The 27,500-nt window shown below is 38.1% G+C and overlaps 2 protein-coding genes across 13 annotated transcripts in view; one reads left to right on the forward strand and one right to left on the reverse strand.

Annotated features, from left to right (window-relative positions):
• ZNF536 (zinc finger protein 536) overlaps window positions 1-27,500 on the forward strand; it is a 347,275-nt gene that overhangs the window by 168,430 nt on the left and 151,345 nt on the right. The gene's annotated exons all lie outside the window — the stretch shown is intronic.
• LOC135422186 (uncharacterized) lies at window positions 2,730-7,491 on the reverse strand. 2 transcript variants are annotated; one of them, XM_064671235.1, is made up of 3 exons: window positions 7,063-7,491; window positions 6,653-6,948; window positions 2,730-5,331 (listed from the first exon to the last, which is right to left on the reverse strand). In XM_064671235.1, exon 3 carries the CDS (start codon window positions 5,043-5,045, stop codon window positions 4,305-4,307), a length of 741 nt encoding a protein of 246 aa, XP_064527305.1. In that variant the 5' UTR covers window positions 5,046-5,331; window positions 6,653-6,948; window positions 7,063-7,491; the 3' UTR covers window positions 2,730-4,304. The 2 variants fall into 2 exon arrangements, with proteins under 2 accessions (XP_064527305.1, XP_064527304.1); XM_064671234.1 differs by lacking the exon at window positions 6,653-6,948 and having other exon boundaries at window positions 7,063-7,489.

Consider the following 27,500-nt stretch of genomic DNA (forward strand, 5'->3'; position numbering starts at 1 on the left):
GAACCAAAATGCCTCTCACAGCACAGGCCCACCTGAGATGCACAGGCAGTGCTGGGCGTTTTGTAGGTGTGGGCATTGGCAGGGTCCCAGACCCTCCCTCCCTGCCTTCTGAATCCCAGAAAGGTGGGAAGGTGGGCATGGCATGCATGCTAGGTGGAAAGAAGCCTTGGTGGGATCTTACCAGCCCCCAGCTGGGGTGACCACAGCTTTTCCACAGTGCCAGTGTGGCCTCTGCAGGCTTCTCTTCCCTCTCCCCCTGCTCCTTCCATGGAATTATTCATCCCTGAATGATACTCCTTTTTCTTCTGCTATGAAACACACTCATTATTTCTAGACTATTTCCCACTTCTTTCTGGATTTTTTTGTACCTTAAACTTTCACTGTCCTCAAGCATGACCAGAGACCTCGAGAGGACAGAGCCTTACTTTGGGGCTTGTTTAAATATTAAAGTGTAGGAGGCAGAAGTTAAGGGCGGGACTTCTTGGCCATGTCTGGGGTTTTGAGCTCATTTCTGATCTTTCTAGAACAACAGAGACACTGTGGTGTTAATGTTAAGGATCCCTCTAGTTAGAAAATGTACAAAATGTGCAGTAGACTTAGTGCTACTTATTTTTTAAATGTGTTTTATAAGAATGGCTGTAAGTGGGATTTATACAGTTTTACTTCTGTCAGCTGTGCTTCCTGCTCATTTCTGTCCTGATTTCTAGCTGTGTCTCGTTTTAGATGACCTCTTCATTACATTTTTAGGAATGCCTTACCACATATATCATAGGGTAACGTAATTAAAAACTGGTCTACTCACGTCTTATCTAACACTGAGGTAGGGGAGTAGTCTATTTATCAAAAACTGCATATTTTTCCCTTTTAATGATCTAACAGAACTATTCAGAGAGGGACAGAAGCAAATCCAAAAAGACTTTCTGAAATGTCTTAAGCATCCACCTTAAATACTTCACACTTTCCTGGGAGATTTATGGAATACCAGGTATGATCTGACTGAGACCAAAAGGTGATTCAAAGCTTTCTGTGAACAAAAGAAAAGCAAACAGCCATTTTTCATAATTTGTAGAGAATTCAAGGAAAGAACAGAACATCTTTGATTTTGATTAGTAACTGGAAAAGGATGGGCGTATAAGGATGCCATATATGTAAAGAGGAAAAATTGCAGAAGTGAAAGTTGACAGTTACTGTTCTCTTGTATATTCCAGAGCCTTTATTTTAATCTTATGGAACTAAATATGTGGTTTTATATGTCTGCATATATCTTTAATCAAGTAGATATCTGGTATGATTAATATATTCCTTGTTATTCTGTCACTGAAAAAGTAGGCACTGAATTCTGAAGGGGAGGAGTTTATCAAGTATCCTATAATTCTATAATTTTATTTGTTTTCTTAAAACAGTTATGGTGCCAGTACAGTGAAGAACATTAAGGCAACATAGAACCACATTTACCACTCAATGGTATCAAGGTCACCACAGTTATTTCCTACTCTGTGTGAAAATAATACCGTGGTTTCTTACATGCCACTATTTAGTCCCTATGTGTAAATGCTGACTTTTTGGATGTGACCACTATAGTGTAATTATAATGAACTTTGAAAGAGGGATAAGGAATGAAAGTGAATGTTATTGAAAAGGCAAGCAGTAGTAGTGGACAAATGCAGAACACTTTCTATTGCTGTCTCTTCGGCAGTTTGTTTTAAGTCTTATCATTGAACATACTGATACTTTGCAATGAAAGTCAAACTCACTTTCATTGACACTAAAAGGACAAGGACATATGACTTGAGCAATGCAATAGCACAGAGGTAGCTGTGAAATCCTGACATAGGAAAGGTAGGAAAATACTATGCCTATCTACCAAAACTTCATATACACTAGCTTTTATATTAAATCTTGACACAGCAACTTTGTCTATATTTAAGAGAGTGTCTGATGGTAGGATTGTGCTATCTTTTGTGTTCTGCTCTGTCTTTATATGGGTGACAGGTTCAGTAGCTGTCTGAACATGGGGAGAGAAATCGAAGGCAGTGAAACTGCTGAAATAACACCAAGGAATAGTCTCCATTTCTTTTGCACTGAAAGAACTGAGAAAAGACCTGAAAGTACGTTTGCAGCAGCCAGAAACTGAAGAACTCACAGCTGTGGGTACAATTGATGCCCATCAATTCCCAGGCATTCTCCTCCCAGCTCCCTGTGGTGAATAGGAATTTTTTGCAAATGTATCTTAGGGCAAGAAAAGGTTCACAGGAGTGACCCTGGTGCAGGTTCCCAGTTTATTGAGGAGAGTGATAAGTAGCAGAATTAGGCATGCTACAGATACCTTGCTTTTTATATGCAGCAACACTGAAGTGATCTCATCAACTATCTGAACATTCAGCAAGTCCAAAATCAAACGCTTGTGTGTCAGATATACACAGCTGTATTTGTACTGTTGCTCTATCTAAAGAACATGCCAATTGCTTTACTTAGAGTGAGTTGAGAGAGAGACTCATTACTAAGAACATGTATAGCATTATCAATTGAAAACATTATTGTTCTTTTCCTCAGTGGTTTTAGTGTCCTTGCTTATCCTTTCACAGGAGCCTGTGCTAATGTATCTTCAGAGAATGTGGGGCCTGATTTTCTACTCCCATGCACAGTGTGACATCACTGACACCTCTGCACAGTGGGTAGGTGTGTGAGTTGGCACGGGCAGGCAACCAAGACGACCACAAACTCAGGACTAGAATGCAAAGAGTAAATTTATTTCTATTACCTCACTACCTGGGGGATCCCCAAAGCAACACCCAGGCAGAAGTGCACTAGTGGAGATGCAGGCACTGTTAAACCCAGTCCATGCCAGAGGATCCCTGGCTTGCTGTTCACACAGGCTTATCAAGAGTTATTCCCAGCTGCGAGGTCACTCGAGCCACTTACAGTCCTCCTCGCCAGTCTTCCGCTTTTTAACCCGTTCCTCCCAACTTGCAACCCCCTTCCTCAAGAGACCACTGCTGCTGGGGCTGGAAATGTGGGATAGGAGATTTGCAGAGGCACTTGAAGCATATGGGGAAAGGAACAAACATATAAGCATATAATGCTTTAAGTGTCCCACCCCTCTTGCCAGGGAAGTAAACCACCCAGTTAGCCAGGCACCACCGACAGGTTGTGTGATTAGATGTAGTCCTGAAGATCTTGAATGATATCCTCCGTGCCAACTGGTTCTGCAGGTCAAAGCAACACAAGCCTTCAAACTCAGAACAGCATTTATGATGTTGAAGGGCGACGTAGCTCATCAGTAATCGATGTTGTAAGGTATACAGCAGTTACTCCCAAATTTAAGGCAACAGCTGCCTTGGATGTCCCAGTTAAACCTTGCCACGAGGGCACAAGCCAGCTGGTCTATAGTCACTTCTCAGAAAGAATAATAAGACATTAGTTACAGTAAAAAACAACCACACACAAGTATTTACATATTGATTTTGCAGAAATGTATATAAGATATGCTGTCATGGTACGAGCCTACAAAGCACAAGAAGCCAGCCTGTGCTAAGGGAGGAAAAGAAGAGTGTCATCTCTGTCCTGTAACATATACGCTGTTGCTCCAGCTCCTTCAGCTAATATTGCTCCAGGCTTGGTAACTTGAGATGGGGTAATTGCCCACACAGATTGGAGATGTGTGGCTTGCCCTTTTTCAGATTGAATTTTGTTTGGATGTTGTGTTGTTACCAATAACATAGTTCCAATGCACCCCCCCTAGATAATGCACAGGAAATCATCAAAGACACATGAAATACAAGAACTTGAGAATATGATATTAACAGAGGATGGAGAATAAAGGGGAATAGAGAGAGTAGAGAACCATACTGTATTGTCAGGGGTTATTATATGAATGGTCACATCTAGATTAATAGGTTGTAGGATCCATTGGTGTAAAATTCCATTTCCCTTTGGCTAATATTTTGGGAGAGACACTATCTGGAGGATTTTTGGTCCTCACTGTGTTTTGTACTGAAGGTGTACAGTCACACTATCTTGGCCTGTGATTCTTTCAGTTTCTTGCAGTGCCCAAGCTATATTTTGAATTAATTTTCCCATTGGGGTAAAATATATACCAGTGCCTTGGAATGCCTTGGACCAAAATTCTACAGATTTTTTTTATCTTTTGGTCCAGTCATCTGCCTCAATCCCCACAAGACTATATCGTCTAGAATTATTACTTCTAATTCAAAAGGATTTCCTTGTCTAGGAGTGTATAATTGAAACTCTTTTGGAGTATAAGTAGGTGTGATCTATACCACATCCCTATCTGCTAACTCTGACTAAATCTCAATCTCAAAATCTGAGTACTCACTCCAGATATTTCCATCCCATTCCTTGGGATCCCGTGAAGATTTCAAAGTTGGAGCACGAACCTGGGAGATCAAAACCTTATTTTCCACATATTTATGCCTAGGTGACACCAGCTGCTGTATAGTGCATTGCTGCTCATAGCACTGCTCTGCTTGAGTGGTAGTGACTTCATGAGCGATCACGTTTGCAGCCTGTAAAGTCACAACTTCCTTTTCCAGCTCTCTCACTTTACTCAGCAACGCTGTAACTTCCCGTTCCAGAGCTCTAGCGTAGGTGACCAATTCCAGCTCCCTCACTTTGCTCTGCAGTGCTATGGCTTCACAGTCGCGAGCTCTGGCATAGGTGAGTAATTCCAGCTCGCTCACTTTACTCTGCAGGGCTATGACTTCACGGTCTAGAGCTCTGAGACCAGTAGCCAACAGCCATCCCAGTCTCCCTGCTAGCTTGCGGGACGACTTTGATGCCGCTTTCCACGGCAATCCGCGCATGGCAACCTCGACCCTGTGGGGGTTCACCACCACCCCGTCATCTATTTCAGGCCATGTCTCTGGAGTGGCCATTGTAGCCAGGAAAGTGGCCACGGGGGTCCAGCGCTCAGTACTGGGCCATCCTGGAATGTTGGGGTTCACCATCACAGCCTCCCCAGGCCCCGGCTTTTTCAGCTTTTTCGGCTTTCTCAGCTTTTTTGATTTTTTGGCTAGCCATGGCATGGTTGCTCCTGGATCTGTGTGTAAGTCGGCACAGGCAGGCAGCAGGGACAGACACGAACTCTGGCTAGAACACAAAGAGTAAATTTATTTCTGTTACCTCACTAACGGGGGGATCCCTGAAGCAACGCCCAGGCAGAGGCACATGAGCAGGGACAGAGGCACCGTTAAACTCAGTCCAGACCACAGGATCACTGGCTGCTGTTCACACTGGTTTATCAAGGGTTATTCCCAGCTGCCAGGTGATTTACAGTCTTTCCCTCCAGTCTTCTGCTTTTAACCTGTTCCCCTAACAGAAGGAAACAAAGACACATCAGAATAGTAGCACTTTGTGCTAATTTACGTGTGTTTTGCAAAAATACAAACGATTGTGCAAAGCAATGGAGAATCAGAGTGTGTAGGGCACTAGTTTTATATTATTTTCCCCCAAAATTACATGACATGATCTTTTATCAGCCAAATTTAGCCAGAACTAAAACTTTTCGTAGTATAAAATGTGCAATTTACGGTGTTTACAAAGTATAACTTTTTACAGTGGAAGAAGGATGCCCAGCTGTATGTTCAGATACCACAATTACAAGGTAGGTGAGTGTGTGATCCAATTGTTGTTTTACTAGGCTTTTAGCTATTTTCTGCCCTTGACTGGCATTAAGTTCACAGTCCTTCTGTTGAAAGAATTCTGATTGATTAAACATTTTTGTATTTTTTTACTTCCTGACATGTTTGAACAGCACTGCTGACTTGAATTTAGCTTGATGAGGCTAGTGAGCCTAGAAAACATGCGAAGCTTTTTGAAGTTAAATCCTCAACACACTGCACTACTGTGCTTATTCATCATGGGGGTTTTCACAGCTCTAGTCAGAATTTCAAAAGATTCCATGGCCAAAGAAAATACCAGACTTTAAGTAGCAGGACTTTCTTAAACTGTAGAGTAAATTTTGGCAAGTAGAGGAAGTAGTGTTTCAAAACTGTTTTCATTGTTGCTGTGTTTGTAGAAAAGTCCATAGGAGACAAACCAAAAACAAAATTAAGATTACTGTATTGAGAATAAATATACCAAAGGTCAGTTTTAAAACAAATTTAGTAGGGCAGACTCTTTAATAGTGACCATTTCAGACACTGGGTTCTATTCAGTAACAGTCACTGATGAGTAGGTAGTATAATAGAAACAATGTGAGAGTCATCAGATCAATTTAAAATAATTCTGTAAATTCTTGAATGAAAATGAAACAAAGAAAACCACATTTGAGCTGATCTGTTTATGTAATTTCCTTATATTTAGTAGAGAAAGTGGCTTCTTTAGTCATATTTTTAATTATATTTAATCAAATGCATAAAACTGGTTCTCAGCTGCACATGTGAAATCATACTGAAGACAGAGGATTAAACGAAATAGGTTGTAACTGTACTCAAACCTTGAAGGCATAAGCTTTTTACTTTTAGGATACCATCAGAAAACGAGTGTCCTTCTAATCTGGCTCCTGCATGAAAAAATTGTGGGACAGGTGGACTCTTTCTCTAAGGGATAATATGAACATCAGTTGACATTTATACTGTGGAAGGATGAGTGTTGTTGCATTAAGGGTATGGGTATTCAGCAGAAAACAAACCCCCTTAAAGTCCAGCTGGTCCTCAGAGATCAGAGGGGCTGGGTGTGGCTGGGCTTAATTTCTGATTATAGTCAATAATCACTGTAGGGCTGGTCGAGTTCAAAAGAAGAACTTGCATGAGCACAGATGCAGAAGCAGTGCAGTTACCAATCCAGGAATATAGGTCTGATCTTGTTCAATAAGGACTTTTCATGATCCAGATTCATGAATGTGTATTGAAGGTTTATTGAAGCAACAGGAAAGCAGGTTCAGGATTGCCGGTGATAAATGCACTGGCTACAGAGTGTTGATGTGTGCTGCAGCAGAAAGTACAGTGAGAGAGATTCTAATAGCACTATATATATATATATATATATACATGATGAATATTCCCGGGTATACTCCAACACAGTTGGAGGCACAAAACTCACCTAAAGGCGTCCCTTCAGGAGAGAAAGAGAGACAGTCTGTTGACAAATCCTGAGCAGGCAGAGAGGTTTTCCCCCTTCAGAGGTGTTTTCCCCTTCTAGAGATGTTTTCCCCTTCTAGAGGTGTTTTCCCCTTCCAGAGGTGGTTTCCCTCTCCAAAGGTGTTTTCCTCCTTCAAAGGTTTTTTCTCTTCTGGCCTGTTCTGACCCGAAGCTCCCCTTTTATACTATAAGTTTTGGTCTGTTCCAAGGGATGAAACAATCTCCTGTTATGATGGGTTTTGGTGACTTTGGTCATATATGTGTCGTAGATCCCATGTTCTCCTTCTTTTGAATCCCAAGGGGTGTGTAAGTTAATATGTTAATGGAGCTTAATGAGAGTCTCTGTTACTCAGTCAGAATTTATAATTGAGAAAAGAGGTAGAATAAACACTTTGGCCCTCCTCCTCCACGTACTGAGGCGGCAGTAAAGGCTCTCTGACCTTCATCAGAGGCTCTTTGTGCACATCCTTATCTCCTTAACGAAACAGATTTATAACAAGTGTTGTTTTTCACAGTGAAGGGAGTGTGGCTATTGGTTGGTGCTGAGGCTTGATGTTCTCCTGTGCCTCACTGCAACAATATTGGGCCATGAGACCTCCGAGGTCTTGCTCAAGCCAGGTCCAAGATAAGCAAGAGGCCCAGCTCATGTTTTTCTCAACCAGTCTCATCAACTCTTCACTGTCTTAAAGCAACACTGTACAATTCTGACCATTTGCTGTTGAGCATGTAATAGTTATTGTGTAGGTGTTTCTTTTATATATTTTACTCAGTTATTTTATTATTTCATTTTCTGTTACCGTGTCAGAAGCGATAGTGAAGTAAGAATAGAGTCATTCCCTGTTCTAATACCAGTTATTATTATCTTTTGAAGTATAAATTAGAAGGGCAAGAGTGTGAACTAAGAGTCTTCCAGGTTTGTGGTTGGTATTTTGTCAGTGCGACCCCGTCTCACACCAGTGATCGAGCTCAGTAGGCGTTAGCACTGAGCTAACCAGGCTTGTTGGCCTGTGACAGTGCCAACAGCAGGAATGTCACTGCTCTAAAAACTTGCAAGATCGTGCACCAGGAAAGAGGCACTGTGCTTCAGAGTGATAGGAAACCACAAAAGCTGTCCATCTACTCTGTTGCATGCTGAAAGAGAGCGTGCACAGAACTAGCACTAGAAATAGTTTTTGCTGGCATAAATATTGCATCTACTATTTTCTTAGACTCTTTTATAGCATAGCCTGCTGATAAACTGGAATGCAGCCTATATGTGAGGAGAGATATGGACAAATAGGTGACCTGCTCTGAAGTTTTTGGTATATAAGGTCTTCCCTTTGATTATCTGCGTCTGGGTCGGTGAACAGAAATTCGGAACTTCATGCAATGCAATGTTTGCTTGTGTATTTGCTTCCCTTTCAAATATTCCACAGACTGTACAGACAAAAGACGGATTAGGCTTTGCATCAGATTTACTAGAGCTCTACCTCCTTGCCTTTGGACTCCAGCTTGCATTTTACACTCCTGTCTGAAGTTGCTGAAGAATTAAGCTTATGTGTGCACTGCTTGTACAGAACAGGCTTTCCCAAGTGACTATTTAGCACTATTAGAAAAAAAACCCAAAAAACAACAAACCAAGACTAGCAGTAAGATTCTGGTAAATGTAAATGGATTCTATTTAAAAATTGCTCATGGCATCTTTTTGTAATGATCATCTTTTTGCTGCACGTGGAGTACTGGTGGCATTAGTGAACTAAAGATACACAGATTTTTAGGGATTTGGACCTGATTTGCATTTACAGTACAGATGTTTAGCACTTTTTGGCAGTGTAGTGGACTTAGACTAGGAAGAAATGTAAAGCAGGTACACTTCAAGCCTTCCTGATACTGCTTGACTGGTGTGAATTGTGTAGATATCAAGGTACACTCTTGTAGCGTTTGTAGTTTAAAACTTCTAGTTCTGCATGGTATACCAGTGCCATCTACTATGTTTTAATCAGTTACATCAGATGTGAGTTTACAGCAGCAATTTGGAGCCAAACCTGAGCACAGTGATGATTTTGACTGCTTTTCTGTAAATGTTGTGTTTTGTGAGATACTCCTTTCTTTGGTGTCTGTCACTGGATAATGTTTTTTTAAATCCTCATCTGAATTTTTATGTGTTTATTTTTTAATTTCCTGTCAATAGAAATGGAATCAGTGGCTCTGTCTGTTATTAATATTTAAAATGTGGGTGTTTGGGTTTTTTAACACACAAGCTGCTATGCCCCTTTAAATTTCCTTCAGTTTTTCTTTACCTCTAAACAATCTTTCATTACGAAGTTGTTTATCTGAGAAGAAAGTGAGACTGTCTCTTTGTATTGCTGAATAACATCACTCTTTTTCTCAAGAAGTCATTACACACTGACATCATATTGTTCTTCATTAGATGATCTGTTGCCTGAAAGTATCTCGGTGACACTGAACTTGAAAGCAACAAGAGTACAAGTGCTAGGATGCCTGGAGAGCAGAGACTGGCAATACCTTGCTCAAGCAGATATCCAAGATAATTTTAAAAAGGCATTAACAAATGCAAACCACCCCCACAGAGGTAATTTTCACCTCTGAATTTTTGCTTGTTTCATAGTCCAGCCCAGACTTCAGCCATCAGTGTTACAACGCTGGAAGCCAAGTCCTACCTAGCAACGATAGCCATGTGCAATAATTTAAACTTAAAGAAAAATAACACAGCTGCTGGTAGAGTAGTGTCCAGAGATTTCTAGGTGCTTTCCAACAATAAAAGGGTGGTTTCTGTCCAGAAAATGTATGTGTGTGCATGAAAAAGACCTTCAGTATTCACAAAGACCACAATTAGTGCTGTAATTGTCATTCCCTGATTAGATGGAAACCTTATATACCCAATGGATTTTATTTTCCTATTCGTGAGTTACATGAGAAAAGATCACAATATAGTTGCTTGTGAAATCTGTGCAAGTATTACTTTGATTTGTGCTGTTTCACACATCATTTATTATGAACTTTCAAAATTCTTAATCATGTGACTGATTACATAGCTCTAGTGGTGAGTTTTAGTATGATGACTGGAGGAGAATTAGCCTCAAGTCTTTGTAAGTGTAAACATACCATGCAAAAAAAAAAAAAAAAAGATTAACTTTTCTTACAGATAGTGTATTTTTCTCTCAATTGTACTGTTCTGGCTAATATTCCTGCCATGCACTTATTTAATGTAGAAGGAAGAACCAACATCCAAAGATGCCGAAAAAATTCTCCTGATCATCTCCAAACCCTGTAGGAGAAAACTGAAAAAAGTGCGTTTGCTTTGTTTTCCTCCACAGGTAGGGTCCCTTTCCTCAGGGAGAAGGGGTAACCTGACTGCAGTTGTCTCATAAACATCTTTATGATCATGGTAGTTTGTGGGGGTTTTTTTACTTATAATAAAACAGCAATGGAAGACTTAAAATGCATTACCCCTCAGAGCTATGAATTACACTCCCCTTCAGATGGGATGGTAGAAGAGAAGCTGTGCTGTGTGGCCCAGGGGGGTGCCCATAGTCTTCCTCGCTTATGCAACATGTCTCACCTGTTGTTTCAAGTTCCCTGTTCCCACTTAGCTCCAGCTGCAGTTGATACTCTTCCAGATCAGGCATTCCTGTGGCCACTAAAACACTGGTTGCACAGAAAGTAATATTAGGTGAAGTTCCTACAGCCATTATCCTTTCCAAATATCTTTTGACTTATGAGGAGCCAGAGCCACGTGGCTCATTAATTGTCCTCTGATTACCAGCAAGGGCTCTGCCAGCTGTGGGGGGTGCAGTGGAATTCCAGCTTGGGAATCCCTGGTACACAGTAATCAAACACAGAGCTTGAATGGTTAATGCTCTGTTTGCAGATCCTATTGGATAACTACTGAAGTTGCATGGGTGAAATAGATAAAGTTGGGAAGTCTGCAATAGAAGTGTTTGCCTTTATACTTATTTACTCACTGTTGTTGCCTTTGTACAATAATATCTTTTCCCTGAAGGTCTTTGAAAAATTCAATCACAAAATAGAAAAAGAGTATGTTTGTTCTGGGTAAAATTTGGAAGCATTGTTCTGATGACACCTGTAAAACATAATTATAACTCCCATAGCTGCTTCCTCTCATATTTAGAGAGGAAAATTCTTTGCCTCTAATCTCAGGTGCATACCTGTGGAAGGCTTAGATTCCTTCAAGCAGTATCAAAGTAATGATAACAGTGTGCAGCTGCTGACTGTCTTTTGCTTGTTGTTACTCACCCAGCTGTTTAGAGGAGAAGAAAAAGAGAGAGAATATCTCTAATCAGCCATATGGCACAAAGTTCTATTTGCCACAGTAAGTTAAAACGTACATTACTGGTCAGCATCTTGAATGCAAATTTTGACATAGCTTTCCAGGAGTGCTAGATATAAGGGAAAACAAGATCAGATATATTTAATTCACATTATTTTATTTTATGTATAGAAATAGTTTATTCTGTCTCAGCGAAGTTTCCACAACTTGAGTCTGCTATACCCAAAAGAAGAGCATGGAGTGCAGATCTCAGCCCCTGATTTGGGTCCTAAGAGGTAAATTAAGAACTGTCGAGATTGCATTTCAAATTTCTACAGTGCAGTTTCACTTTGCTTATACATTGTACATCATACAAGTTAGTATTCTGGATCAGACAACTGGGCCGTGAAATCTGGAAGATGTTTTTAGTACTTGTTGATGTTTGTAGTGCATATAACCAGTAGTTTTTTCATTAAGAAAAGTTTTAATTTAGTCCCTGTTTTTAAATTGAACAAGAAGTATAGATTTTAAATAAGGGGAAAAAAGATTTTTGTCTTAAAACCCCCTCCGTCTTTTTCAGGGCAGGTGAATGATAGAGGAGAAGTGAGGGACTCTTATGTGTTTAAAGTCAAGCTTTAAAAATTGGCTTGACTTTTAAAATTTAGCAAGTCCAATTTTTAAAGCTTTTTCTGCTGCTTCATGTGTGCATATGACTGGAACTTCTTTGGTTATGGACATATTGAGTTCAAATATACTGTTTGGTAGACTCAGTGTCTTTCCAAAATGTAAAAGGTAGGAGCACACCTGTGTATGTAGTGTTGGGAGCATGACTTTAAAAACTGAGAGGGATTGTAACCCTATTAATGTTGCTTCTCACAATACCACTACAGTGCTTTTTTTAACTCTGAAACCTACTCTATTTCCAAAGGATTTAAGGATATGATTAATTTTGTCTCCTTGCAATATACTTAAAAACAATTTCCAGAAAGAATAATACCAAGTTCTTCCAAGTGTCTTTAAAGCATAGATCTCAAAGATCTCAATTCCTGATTTGCTGCTTAATTGTTCTCAGTATTTATGTTCTGTGTATTTGTTTACATTAAACACTGATAATCTAGACATAGTAAGATACCATCCATTTAAGACATTTTTTATGTAAGTTCTGATCAGTAGGATGAGTGTTTTGGATGAAGCTGTTTTGGGGTACTGGTTTGCAGAGATATTAAGCTGGGATAGAAAGTATTGTGATTGGTAAGACAGAATAGTTTTTCTGGTTGATGCCATAAAAAATCACTCTGTACTAATGTTACTTAAAAAAGAGACATGCTTTTTCCATTTGGGTAATGATTCTGGGTAGTATAATCCAGATGAGTGGTTAGGTCTCCTGTATTTTAAACAATCTCTCTTCTGTGATTCTTAATGTCCTTTGACTTGCTCTTCATAAGGTATCAAGAAATGTTTGATCAGATAAGAAACTTGTTTTCTAAGAATAGCTGCTTGAGTGGTTCTGCACTGTCTTACAAATTTGTAATTTCATATAGTGAGGTGTTATCTCTTAAAAAATAAGCCTTGACCCATATAATCAGTACAATTGTTTGTTTCCTTATAGAAGCACTAAAATTAAAACTATCATGAGAGGATTCAAAAAAAGATTTTTCCACAGAATATAATTCCTTCATCTGATGGCCCATCTTGCTATTCTTCTCACTGTTTCCATTGCTGTTACTTAAAAGGCTTTGACAAATATAATAGACTTTGCATAATGATGCCATTGTAAGTCACTTCCAGCATATTATAGTGTGCAGTTAAAATTACTCTTGCGATTACTACTCTCCAGTGCTTCTACTTTATCATGGTACCAAATGAAATTAAGAATAGGCATATTCTTTCCTCTGCTTACCAATATTAAAAAAAATTAATCTTAAATAACATTGTTGTAATTTATTCACTTAAAATTCCTTTTGGATCTTTTTTTCCCCACAGATCATTAAGAATTATCTTGCTGTATAAATAGATTGTAAAAAAATTAGAATATATACGTTTTCTGATAAAATTACTGTGAAGTTGGGAGCATCTTGTAAATACTTTCTTCAGGGGACAAGACAATGTCATACACTGAAGGACTGTTCTGTAGTAATAGATATAGAATGGAAAGAACCATACTTTATTTCAATACCGTGTTTTCACTAGTGACCCAAAGTGTGTGGTTATGTATCTGCAGGTTCTAGATCTGTGCATGCCCCCTTGGCAGAATCTGCCTCTATTGTCTTTTAACCCAAGATGACAGCTTTGTTAGTTTTGATGTAGTTAGTTTTTTCCCCTAGTGACTAAACTGGAAAAATAAGGAAGCTTTTTACCCCTTATTTCTTATTTTCCCATGAATAATAGTTCTAGAAGATGAGTGTTCTAATGCATATGATGAGAATACCCTAAATAAAATAGTATTATTACAGGAGTTAATAATGCAATGGTGAAAATATTCAAAAACAATGAGGTAAGTGAATAATACAAAATACCATACTTTGGGGGTTTTTTATGTGTGGAAAATACTTGCTTTTCCTGTGATACTGGCTGCATCATATAAAAATGGAAGTCTTGGCTGTGGAAGTCCAGCTCAATGTTGGTGCTTTGTAGGGGCAGATACCCAGGATTTCTGACATGTCCCAGTTTTTTATGCTACCTGGAGTGGTGGGCAACAGTCTTCTGGAAGGGCGTTCCCTGTAAATGGATGTAACTGGGGGACTGTTGTGTCTGGAATACAGTAACTCTAAACCTAAGCTACAAGAGGAAAACAGACAGCCAAAATGATAATGCAGTATGGTCACCTCCAACTGGATGGGAAGCTACCAAATCATTGATCTTATGTGTCCCACTTATAGCACATGACATGTTCAGGAAACATGCACTGTGGTTGCTTCACTGCTATCTGTCCAAAATCATAGTCTGTAAAGCTCAGCCCTTGAAGACTCAGCTCTGACATGCCCCCTCTCTTATTCTTCACTAGAATGCATTTATATTTAAGGATACTTAAGGCTACAGTTGCTTTATAACAATCTGCTAGTCTGGAGCAGAGGAGACAAGAAGTTCTAAGCATGCTGTACTGCAGACTGCTCCCTCTTGAGTCCCCTGCACTGTGACTCCTGTCAGAAACATCTGATGTCTACCAAAAATCTGCTTTAGTTGTAAAATCTGCTGGTAGAATTGTCTCAAGGAAGTCAGAAGGCAGACAAACCAGCAGCTTTTGTTTCTCTTGCCCTAACACCTCGTGAAAAGGGTGTCTTCTGCCTCACAACTCTTCTTTAAGGTTTCGGAGATCTTTTGGGCATCTGTGCCAATAGCAGTCTCAAACTACTGGTTTAGACAATTAGATTAAAAAAGTATTCCTCTACGTGTTTTAGCTTTCAAATAAGTCTTCATAACCTTCCTTTTCCTTTGGGCCTCAGATACTGAATAGCTTAAACTTTGGTCTCGACTGTATTGACCTTGTCTCACAAGCCCTTAACCAGGGTTAACAGAGTTTACCTGGTTAAGGAAGGATCGCAGGGTTTACAGAGTTCAGGCTTTGGTCAGCATTAACCCCCTAATCTGTTTCTTTCTGAAATGCTGACAGTCTTTGATCATGCACTGCACATTTAATAGTTTCACTCACGACTTCCATTGCCAGAGTTAACTGAAAACTGTTAAAAACATTAGGGGTTTTTAATTCTGTATTGTCAAGAACGAAGCTGCATTCTGTCTGGTGTCTGTCTTGCTGTCACTCATTGCTTGCAGTCTCAGAAGGAAGCACTGTTTATGCTTGTCCTGTCTTCCATGTGTTCAGTTTCAAATCTGGGAAGGTTTTTAACTTTCCCTTAGAAGATTTTCTTAGTTATTTTGCTATTTACTTTTAGTATGATGTGATATTCAGCAATCAGCCAGAGCTTCCAATGGCTGAAGAAATCTGTTTGGGATCTGGTTCCAGTTGACTCTGCGTAGTGACAAGAACTTCCTAATGTCCCAATCAGATGTTTTGTTCTAGGGCCTGGATGTGGTGTGCCACTGAGTTGTGGATAGGTTATCCTGGTCCTTTCATGATTCTGCTGGTGGTCCACAGCTGTCATCTTCATTTGGGATGAGGGGTGAATAGAGTCTAAACCGATTGGTACTTTTCTCTCTTGCTTGTTTGTTTTGCTTATTTATTTATTTTAGTACTGAGGAGAGATTTCAGATTGAGAGCCACTGAGTCTGAAGACTGACTTTGTTGCCACAGCAGAGGCAGGGCATAGTTCCCATGTACCATCAAGCCAGTGCATTCTTATACCTACCAACCAACTCTTAGCTGATGATGGCTGTTTTTCAGCACATGTAAGCAGGCTCTAACCATCAATCTTTAGGTGGAATATTCTGTATGGTATTAGCAGTTCCTACAGTCTCATTTGGTTTGAGGTGAGCTTTGGAAAGATGATGTTTGTGAGGATCTTTGTTCTTCCTTTCATTTTATAGCACATTATTATTGTTTACCTCTGTATTTCTGTGTACTGCTTATACTAGGGATTGGTACCTGTGTAACTGTTGCACCTCCTGCTGATTTTCTTTTAAATATATTTTTGTCCCTAGTGTACTGGCAAAAGCCACATGATGTTAATCAGGTGTCCTATTGCTGAGAGGGCCTTTAGGGAGGAATTTTTTTCCTGGTGGTTACTCTTGGAGAAGTATTAGCTAATGATGTGATCAGGTCTTAGGGTTTATAAGTAAGGACTATGTACAATAAGTACAGTAAAGTTCTATAAGTCTTGCCAAATTTAGTTAAGTGCTCAAATGCCTGGATACCTGTATAAAGTCAGCCATTAGAAATGGATGCATCTTTATGCTACTAACAGTGTGTCAAGTACTTTGCTGTCTACGTCTTGGGAAAGTCTGTTTGACTGTCTGCATAGTATGGACTCAAAAGCTTTAAAGATTTCTCTCCATGCATGTTTCTTTGTAGATGGTGTCCACTTCTTATCACACTTCTTATCTTATGCTCCTTTGTTTTTGGAGTCTATTTTGCCTTGTCTTTTGATGTTTTCTATAGAGATCTGTGTTTTATTCCAGGATGGACAGATCTGTTTATAGTAACACATTATTTCAGTTATTCGTAAAATAAAAATATTTAACCAGCATCACTGGGTCAGTTTCTCCATGTCTAACACATAAACAGCTAACTTTTACACTAATTTTTTTTTTTAGTTGATAAATCTCAAAACAATTGGAGCAGAGGTAAAAATATTGCTAATTCTATTCAACAGTTTGCAAAACTTAGGCAAGAAATACAAAAGAATTGGCCTGAGGTCATTCAGTATTCCAGTGGAAGAGCCAGTGGAGCAACTCCTGAGTTTCAGTCTAGTGATTTATATGCTAGCCTATATTGAGTTTCTGTAGCTGGATTCTGTAGTTCTTTTTTTAGAAAATTGCAGATCTTTCTGCAGCCAGTATTCATCATGGGTAGGTTCAAAGTAAAAGTATTATTGTATCTGCTATCAAGTAGGTTGATAACTCTATATTTGCATCATTCTTCTTGAACTGGCTGAGACCATTTTTTTTTCTGTCACACAATGGCAAGTGTCCAGTACATTGAAATAGATGCAATTACAACAGAAATTAGTGTGAGTTTTTAACCAGGCAGCTTTAGTAAGTAGTGGCTGCTGAGGCTGATGGCTAAAGCAGCACTAGTTGTTCAACTTGACAACTGATGGAATCTCCTAGAATAGTTTTAATTTGATATGTTGACTGATATATAACCATAAGCAATGTTCAGATTGCTAGAACACCCTTCACATTTCCATTAATTAAAGGGTAGATGTCTCTCTTATTAGTTGGTGTTAAGTTTATTTCCATTTAAGATGTTCTGTGTTTTGTAGAGGCCTTTAACAATTGTTAACAACCAAATGGTTAGTTGAAGTGCTATTACCTAATCTCACCTCCAGTCTACTTGCTTTTCTGGCTATCCAAAGGATCATAAAATACTCTCTCACCTTGTAGAAGTTCACTACCTACTGGTTGACTGGTTGTAGAGGAACACACATCAGTTTAATGAACTTGTGTTAACATCCAGGAGAAACTGGTTCAGAGATAAAAATCAGTTGTTAATTGGCAAAGTAGATTCATTTAATCTCTGAGGAAAGAGAACATCAGTAAAAAATATCATTACGTCTGATGCTGAGGCTGTATGAGTGGCCTTCCAGTCATAATCTTGACTGAATTTAATATTTATTCCAATGTACCTTTTAATTTCAATTATTTTATGGGAACTTTTTAGATATCCATTATGGAAATTTAGGAAATTTGCTTCTTGCCATGCATTCTTCTCTTCTTAGCCTGAAAGGAACTGTACTGTTAATAAAAGCTGTGATTTCCTATTTAAATATAAATATGCTTTTCCCCAAAATTATGGCATATTTTGTCAAATGAAAATAGTGGGTAACATCAAACTAAGTCCTATCCCATAGCACTGTTTTAATCAGGTTTTAAAAAGTCCAATAAATTGTTCTATTTGACAATTTTGACTTGGAAAGAGAAACCTAATACTAAGTAGTAATGAAAGCCCAACCCAATCAACCTCACTGAAGTCATCAACCCAGTTACTGTTGATGCTCATGGATTCACAGAGTCTGATTGAAGTTACAAGGTGTTGTTTTAATGATCTTATGCAAGCAACTGGCAATTCTACACAGTTGAGGTGAGTAGTGTATGTGTATTTCAGAAAGTAGGTACATGATGATATTTTAATAAAGCATAGCCAGATCTGTTAAATAATAGTGTGTACAAGCCCAAATACAGGTGACAGTTCTCAAGAACTCATATATTATTTCTGAGGGATACAGGGTGTACAAATACCAGAATTTACTTTGAAGAAGAAGAATATCCACAGATATTATTAGATTTATTAATTTATTGAGGTAACCACAGGTCATATTGCATTTTGTGAGCCACAAAATGATTCTTATTCTGAACAACCCTTTAATTTGGAAGATATTACTTTCCTGGGCTTGAAACACTGGGGTCCTAATTTCTGGCAATATTCTCTTCCCTTGGAGGCTGCTGTTGGATTGAAATCTGTTGTTGGTGCCATACAGTCACTGCTGGGTTATCAAGTTGTACACTGGTGATTCATATCTAAATTATGTTCCTTTCTTTTTCTTTGTTTTAAATCATATTTAAAATTGTAAATAAAGCTACTTCAGACTTTCTTATATGTTCCACTCCAGTTGAAGTGAAACGTGTCTTTTGGTGCCAGGACGTTGTAGAGACTTAAACTGGCATAGTTCCTCTGAAATCATCAATCATTCCAATGTACCAGAGGTCTGGATTAGGTCTTAGTTTTCACAAATTTAACAGTTTTTTTTTAAGTAAGGAGAAAAGAAAAAGATGACAGACAGAAATGATTAAGAAAAATAAAATAGCAGCTAATTTAATCAAAAGCATATATGCCAATAAAGCCAAGTACAACTGTGAAAAGGAAATAAACAAAACAAAGCAAGAATTCTATAATTTGACATGTTTGCTTGACAGATAGTACTTTTTGGACCAGCACTTGTGCTGGTGTAAAGTGGCATAAGCATATAAATGCCAATGGAATTTGCTGATTGTCCCCACTGAGAATCCAGTCCCTGTTATTTAAAATAAGGATTGTATCAGATGTTCCTCTGTTCATTCAAAAAGCAATTCACTTCTGAATTAAAAGGCTCTCAAGGTGTTTTCATAAAATCATGCTGGCCATAGCACAAGGTTCCTATTTAATCAAGGCATCTTTGAATTGTGAAACTTTTCCTACTTGAATTTCTAACATAATTTTCCATGGTTATATTCTAAGTGCCAGCCATAAAAAAATCCTGTTTGTTCTTTCTTTTGGGTCAGTCACCACTTGGGTGTTTATGAAAGGATTGATGTATATACTGTCCAAAAGGATTTGGTAGGGGGTAGATTTGAATCACAAAAGTGATTATGTTATTTTACTTAGGAAAAAGTCTTTTTTGTACCCTTTTCCATATAAAAAAAAAAGATAAAATCCTATGTAAATACTAAGTGTTTTCCCTGTAATGAATGTTCCTTTCATTCTGCATTTCTGTATAATATTGGAAATTGTGTTTTTATTAGAAGAGGTATTGGATGGAAGCCAACAATTTTTTCTTTTAACTTGATATTTTGGGCTCTGATCTTTGTTAAAACTACAATGGCATGTATCTAGTACAGTCAGAGGTCATTTCTATAGCTACTACCATTTCCTATCATTTCTGGGGAATGTTTGTTTTCAAAACAAAGAATTGGGTTAAAGCTTAAGTATCGTATTTCAGAACATATTTCAAACTGAAATTAAGAATGCTAAAACCTTTCCTTTAAAGGTCAGATGATATTTATTATTATTATAAAAATGATCTGTGATTTATGAATTTAACTTCTCGTAAACCTCCTTTGTAACAGAATATGCAGTCAGAAGCTTAACATTACATTGTTTTCCTTTGACAACGTATCCACGAGACCACTGCAGCTGTTCCTTTACTCACAATAGCAGATTAATTAACACAATCATATGCTGTTGGCTCCTACTCAATGAGTAGGTCTGCAGTGGGATAGATAGGTAAATCCTTTAAATGTGTATGAGATAAAGAATATACTATAGTAGTTTCATAACTAGCCAGTTTTGCTTCTGACTAGTCAGCCCTATCAGCAATGGTTCACTGACTACAGAAGCTGTGAGCTTACATTTCAAAGGCAGCCACACCTATTACAGAGCAATAATGCCTGAATCATTGCAAAACTCAAATATGTAAAAGCACAGGCACACTCAGAATTCACCATATTTGCTAAAATAACAGGCAATCTGCTTCAAGCATTTTGAGTTTATAGAGTAACCAGGAAAAAAAAGAAGGGACATTTTTGTTGGCTGCTTCATTTAAAAAAAAAAAAGTTCAATCATTGCTTTCCTTTAATATCTTAATCTGGTCATTATTCACTTTTTACCCACTGTGTATTAGAAATACTTGTAAGCAGCGACCATGGCATCAGTTTTAAGCACCAGAAGAATTTTTCATCCATTTCTCTGTGTGTGCTAATGAACATGTGAGCAGCTAAATCTCCTTTTCCTAAACAAACAATCATCAGCACCATGTAAGTATTTATTTGGCAACTTTAGCTGACATTTTAGTGGATGCTAAAACCTTTGTTATCAGTAATATAGCTCCTTTTTTTTATTTTTCCATTTATTTTTATTTTATTTTTTGGTTTGGTTTGTGTTGGGGTTTTTTTTTAACTTTAAAGAGAAATAACCTTTTGGGGAAAGAGGTAAGCATCAAATTTAAGAAAATGTCCTTCAGGCTTTCCACTACAGCCCATGAGAAATAATAATTGTATGCTTTGTTACATCGTTTACACACAAACTGAGAGCACAGCAAACTACTACATTGAAATTGTCTCATTTAAGGGACAAAGAAAACTCATTGTGAGACCTCTTTTCTAAAAAAAAAAAAAAAGCTAAACCACTTGCTAGTTTAAATCACAGAAGTCCTTTCTGGTCCATTTTTTACTGCAGTTGTGGTTATGTCCTTTTACATATTCTATGAGTTTTATGTAATGGTATAAATATGCATTTTGATCATAATAAAACATAAAAAGTAGAGAACATGACTGATTTTGAATGGAGGGTTTTGCTTGCACAGGAACAGCAGCATTAGACTTACAGATGGGAGAAAACCAAGTTCAGAATCTTTTTGTGCAGTACAGTGGTTGAAAAATAAACACTTTAATAGCACCCAGCTTTATATCTGAGAGTCCTTCTGAGTACCCAAAGCTAGTATTTTTGAGAAGAAAAAACAGAGCTGGTGAGCCGGCTCCAGTTTACTCAAAGATGAAAGCAGGCAGATTTTTGGGGAGACAAGGTGGATAGAAAATTTCCTTAACTTCTTCTGAGTGCTTCTGCTCCTTGCTCTGAGAGCAGAATATGCTCTCAGGTCTTTCAGGTATAGTTTCTCTGACAAAAATAACTGTAAAGAGAAGCTTCTGCTGCCTTCAGCCTTCTCATTTCCCGGGACTGATGTACTTGCACTGGGCAGCAGGGTCATGCCCTGCAGAGTAGGAGATGAGGGTACAGCAAATGGGTGAGGGGGTGCCAGGACAGTGTGAGAGATCACACTGAGTAAGGCTGACTGACAGATGATAACATCAGTGTGTGTGCTATGACCGCTTGATATCAGGGATACTGAACTTAATTCATCAAGGCATCTGGGTGATGTATAATTTCAAGATGTAGAAGTGTTACCCTATAAAATCCAGGGGGTTATCTCATTATTTAAATAGGAAGGGGAGGTTCAAGAATTTTAGTGGAGAGTATTACTCAACAGATGACTATTACTCAACCTTATTAATTGTATATTTATAATATATTTCCCACTTTATATATATATATTATTAAATTCATTGTACTGATGAGTAGCTGAAATCAAAGGAACTAAGAATCTTATTTTCAGTTGAAAAAGCAGTAGCTGCCAGGCAGTGAGCTCTTCTGAAAAATCACATGCTTTTAACCATCCTGCCTAAAGTTACAGGCTTATCTCACTGCACTGTTGGATCTAGAACAAATGTCTTGACTCTTGATCAAAGAAACAAAAGGCACCATCTTATATGGTATCAGTGCTGGGAACTGTGCTCAGGTGTGCTGTGATTTACAGACTGGATTCCAGCTCTCTCTGGATTGCTCCAGTGCTATGAGACTCAGGTGCTACAGGAGTTTTTTTCAGCAGGCTAAGAAACATGTTTGGCCACTTGTCAGACTAAAGACCATGCCCTGCTTTTCTCAGAAGGAGAATTTTCCATAATTTAGTTTGTGTAATTACCTTCTTTAAGCCTAAATTGTCCATGCAGTTTCAATTTGATACAATTTTTCTTACTCTGTTTTCTAACTCTCTGTTGTTTCAGATCCTTTTAAATAATTGTTGCTTTCTGTCCCTGTGACAGGTGAAGAGGTGCCTGTGTAAACATACCTGCTGCAACCTCTGTTGGACTTTGTATATTCTATTAAGATAAAAGTGTTTAAATTTATATGAAAATATTAAGCTCTTAGTGAAATTTATCTGGAGATAGACTCAAAGCCTCTCCATCTTCTGTCACCCCAACCCAAATTTAGGATCTGAAAATCTTTCCTCTTTTGATAGATTGTACTTGTCTTACCTGGTAGTTTCTATGTTTTAAAGTTCCCTCTGAATTTATGTTAAGGATTCCTGTTTTCCAGGACTTACAGTGAAATAGTTGGAAATGTCTTTTCCTGTTCTGTGATGCAACAGCAGTGTTTTGTGGGGCTCTTATTGAACAATGCAGAAGACCACTGCCAATGGATGGAACTTCCCACCACTGGGAATTGCTGCAATAAAGGTTCCTTGAGAAGTTTTTGAGAACAAAGAGGTACTTGATAAAAGCAAGAAAATGGAAAGCTTAGAAAACAAGGTCATAGAGAGGCCCATCAGTTTGTACCTGCACAACAGCCTGTGAATAAGGATTGTATTTTTTATATTAGAATAAGGTGTTCATTTTTATCAAGTCCACTCTGCAATTATAAATATTTTATTCAGTGTAACTTTGCAAGTGTCTTGCAATGTGCATTTCTTATAACAATCTATATATGGAGTGGCACAGTAGTATTGATTTGTGTGATAGCTTCTACCTGTGATGTTTGTCCTTTAGTCTGTCGGGTCATATGTGCTGAAATGAGTTGAACATATAGCTTTAAATATTTAGGTTTACTTTAGTCTACTTCAAGGTTGTTGTTGATGTTATGGGGCTGGGATAGGATTGGGAATAAAATCAAATGAGCTTCTTTTTTCCACAAACTTTTCTGTAAGCCCAGGTAAGTAATTCTATATTTATGTAGGCTTTATAGTTCCTGCTGTTCTAAAATACAGATGGGCTTTCTTTGTTGAATGCACTGAGATCTGTGGATAAACATTTGTGCACAAAAGCTAAATGGTGGCAGTGCCGTGGTTTGTGGTGTGTTGAGCTCAGGAAGGCTGAGCTGAGCCCCACCCTTCTGGTTTTTAATATTTAAACAGGATAGTTGGTGATTTCTGTTTCAAACTGCATCCAAATAGTATTCTCTGAGTTTGTAGCAGATGAATTAGTTCCCACTTTATCACTAGTTATCAAAACTTCAATTAACAGTAAATTCATACTGGGGATAATAGAAGTTTTGTAGAGTTGTTTTTTTTTTTTCTCATGGATAGTCATCAGAAGACTTGAGTATGCAAACCTTTCAGGATTCCTTTTGGCCTTTGGATAAGGAGAGTTAAGCTTTTTTAATTTTACTGACCTAAAACATTTCTAATGTACTCTCCTTTAAAATTAAGGGGACTTTATTTAATTATGAATTAGAGGATTTGGTCAAAAATATCTTGCACCCAACTATCCAAAAGCCCAGAAATACCACTAAAATAAGCATGGTATTTTCTCTACTTATCAAATTGTCCATTTTCTTCAGCTACTAACTGTATCCTCCAGCACTGAAAGGTGTGTCACACAAACTCGTATTTCTTTAGAAATGTATGGTTAGGAGTTTTTAAAAGATGACTGTCAAGGGTTGAGTCATCAGTGGCATCATGGTTAAATTGCCACAAAAAAAATTATTAGCCTCTGACACTGACCTTTATAATAAACTTGCTTTTTATCACAATATTTGTAAGGTGCAGGACAGACTCATGTTGGTTTACAGGTCTGTCCTTCACCACAATAGCACGGTGCTGGCCATGGCAGAATCACTTCACAGGTACATTGAGTTCCATGCTTCCCTGTTTGCTATAATGGATATCTTGAAAAGTAAACAAATAATTTATTTCCTTTATGTTATTTTTTCCCTAAAAACAAATATTGAATTTGTTTCTTAAAAAGAAAAAAAAAATCTTAAACCAAACAACGCTATTAAATATGAGATAAGTGTAGACTGGGAATAATTGTTTTGAGTTTAGCTTCAGTAATTGAGCTTGAGGTTTGTTGCTTGCTCTGCTCCTGAAAAAGAATTTGTACCTGAAAAACATTTCTGCTTTTTCTGGTTATGTTAACTGTTTTGGTATTAGTTAAGTTTTAATATAAGCTGTTACTTCTTGCAAATTCTGCTGTGTTTATGTCCTTAGTTCATCATAGCTGTAACAGCATTATTGCTATAAAATATAGTAGAGAATTGCAGTAAAAATTACTGAAACATATTCTACCTTTAAAATTGAATGAGGCTTCTATTGACATCAGCATTAAAAGGCCAAACTGAGAAGATATCATTACTGACACAGAGGAACATTTTGCCTTTGTTCATAGTGAGTTATTAGTGAGGCATGGCTTGTACATGTTTCCCCAAAGACTCCAAAATTTCCACATGTTACTTCCATTCCCAGCTTCTGTGTTCTGAAAACCCTACTGTGTTTAACCCAGGGACTCTTTCACAACTCATGAAGCACATAAGTTTCCCAAAACCAAATCCTGGTTTCGCTGAGCTCTAAGCAAAAATGCAGCTCAAACAACACACTGGGCTGTGACTGGACCGTGAAAAGCACCACCCAGTTCTCGGTGTTAAGAGATGGAAAACTTTGTTGCCTTCCCATTCTGATACCACGCTGAGAAAAGGGCTGAGTTTCTGAGCTTGGACAGCTCTGAAATGAGGAGCTGGTGGAAATGAGATAGTGATTGTGAAGTACTAGAAGGATTTTCTGTGTCTGGTGGCCCAGGTTGCAAACAAGCTGTGCCTGGTGCTTTTCCTGAACGTGTCTGCAAGAAGTCAAACTCCCAACAGCCAGGAAAGAGAGAGAACTGATTTGACAATTAATCTCAGGCTTGTTGATGGAGGTCAGGGCTGCAGGGTTTCAGCATCAGCTGTGATTTTTACTTCAACAAAGTTTTTTTTGCAACTTAAGTACTACTTAAATACATAGTTTTTTCCCTTACTGTGTTTGTTAATAGGTTGGTTTATATTTGAAATAATGAGAAATACTTCTTTGTTGGAAGTAGGTGTTTTTGTGGAGTGAGATAGATGACATGAAATAATGCTGATTTTCCCCCTATTCCGGGTATGTTCCTAAGGTTGTAGGGAGTGTAAAACTCATAAGGGATATATAATGAAAATTATCAAGGTGGCAATTAGCTGGATGAATGCAGTGGAATCGTTTTTTTGCTATATTCTTGTACTAGTATTTCCATCTCAGTAACAAACATAAAATTGTTTGATGTAGGCCATGGAAATGGGATGTTTGCATCCAACAGTCCTGCAGAAAGCCACAGAGAAGAGCAGTGCAGATCTGAGGCTTGATGTGCTATACTGCTTGATGGTGTACAGTGCATACTCCAGGAGAGTTTTGTTCAGGTGTCTTAATGGGCTTTGACAGGTTGTTTGTAGCTTAATTTACAAATGAATTTGATTAAAGAGCTCAATGAAAGAGTCTATATTCAAGTCTGGATTTGAAGTTGTGGTCTACTAAAATGAAATGGAGGCTCCCAAATTAACACCTCAGGAAATATTTGATTATCTTCATAGTTTGGGATTGTTTTCCACCCAGATAGTCTGTGAAGTACAAATGAATAAGCTACCCCTTTTGCCACCATTATCAATGACAAGGCTTTTATTTGACTGTAATATTACAGGCATTATCATAAGCTGAAGTGTCTTGTGCTGAGTTGTACACAGGTCTAGTTCAGTTATAGTTGGGGGATGAAAAACTGTCTTTGTTCTTTCTGTTCCAATTTCTAACCCCCAAAAAGCCTCTTCAGGCCATGGGCTGTGAAGGAGCCATGGGAGGGAGGAACAAGGCCACAGATATGTGAAGCCAGTGCCAGGAGATGTTTATACTCAGCAATAAATGAGTGAGGTACTGCAGACTTCACAGAATGACTGTACTTTTTCTGTTGTGCTGGAATTCTGGACCTCTTAGAGTTTCAGCAAGTAGGAACTTAAATGAAGGTTAAGCTAAAGGCCAGGAGCATGTTTTAATATGTATATAGGTTTTGTTGTTTTGAATCTTTCCTTGATTCGTGGGATAAACTCTGTGCTTATATAATAAAAAAGAAAACTGATGAATTAGGAAATAGGAAGGATTCATCTCTGGGATTGATTTGTCCAAACTGATGCAGGCAGTGCAGGTTTTGACTGGGGCTCTGAGTGATATGAAAAGATATTTGGGAAGTACTCCTTAGCTGAAATGGTTAAATATTCAGTTCCGTGTTCCTCATTTCTTGTAGATTTTCATTTTGTTATAATAGTGGTCGGCAACAGCTCAGAACTTGATTTGTCAAGACAAGTATGCTCTGCAAACAAATGATTACATTCTATATGAAGGCATTATCACTAAATCTGAAAAGAAAATATTACAGGCAGAAATTATAAGGAGAAGTTTATAAAACAAAGATCTCCTTTGGCAGAATATGTGCTTATAATCAAGCTTTTAGCATACCATAGTTTAAAAAAAATAAAAATTTTGCCCACATATACACTAATAAAAATAAATCTGTTTCCGATTACTAACTATGCAGCACAGGTGCTTGTTTGTTACGAGAGAGGCATGTTCATTAATTTTCAGCTATGAAAAGTGCACTGTGCCATAAATATACAATTCAAAATGTACTGCTGATAAATGAATACACAGATTGTTAATGTGCCAGAGTAGGGTATTGGGCATAAAACACATGCCAAACAGGAGCACATTGGTGATGTGCTAATGCTTTTAAATCTGGGTTTAATGTAGGCACATAACCAGCTTTTTACATTATTGCACTAACTTTTACCAGAATTTAGGGCAATATCTATTTTATGGGACGTTTTACTTTCTAGTATAATAATACTTTATACCTATATAGCACTATCATCCAGGGATCTCAAAGCACTTTACAAACATTAATTAACTAAGCCTGTCAAATAGGTAAACTGAGTTTTACAGCAGCTCGGTGGTTGTACTGGAAATAGAGCCCCAGAGTTCAGATACCCTACCTTTTTTTTTTTTTTTTTCCTTAAACCACCCAGACCATTCCAATGTTCAGTTGGAATTTGTAAACTGTAGGAGTTAGTATTTTATGGCATTTTCTCCCTTGAGTTTTCACTTTTGCTCCCACTCTGATGCTGTTCCCAAGGCTTTTCTGCTCTGTTGTCCGACTCC

The sequence above is a fragment of the Pseudopipra pipra genome, chromosome 14 (assembly GCF_036250125.1).
Source record: "Pseudopipra pipra isolate bDixPip1 chromosome 14, bDixPip1.hap1, whole genome shotgun sequence".
Classification (NCBI taxonomy): Eukaryota; Metazoa; Chordata; class Aves; order Passeriformes; family Pipridae; genus Pseudopipra; species Pseudopipra pipra.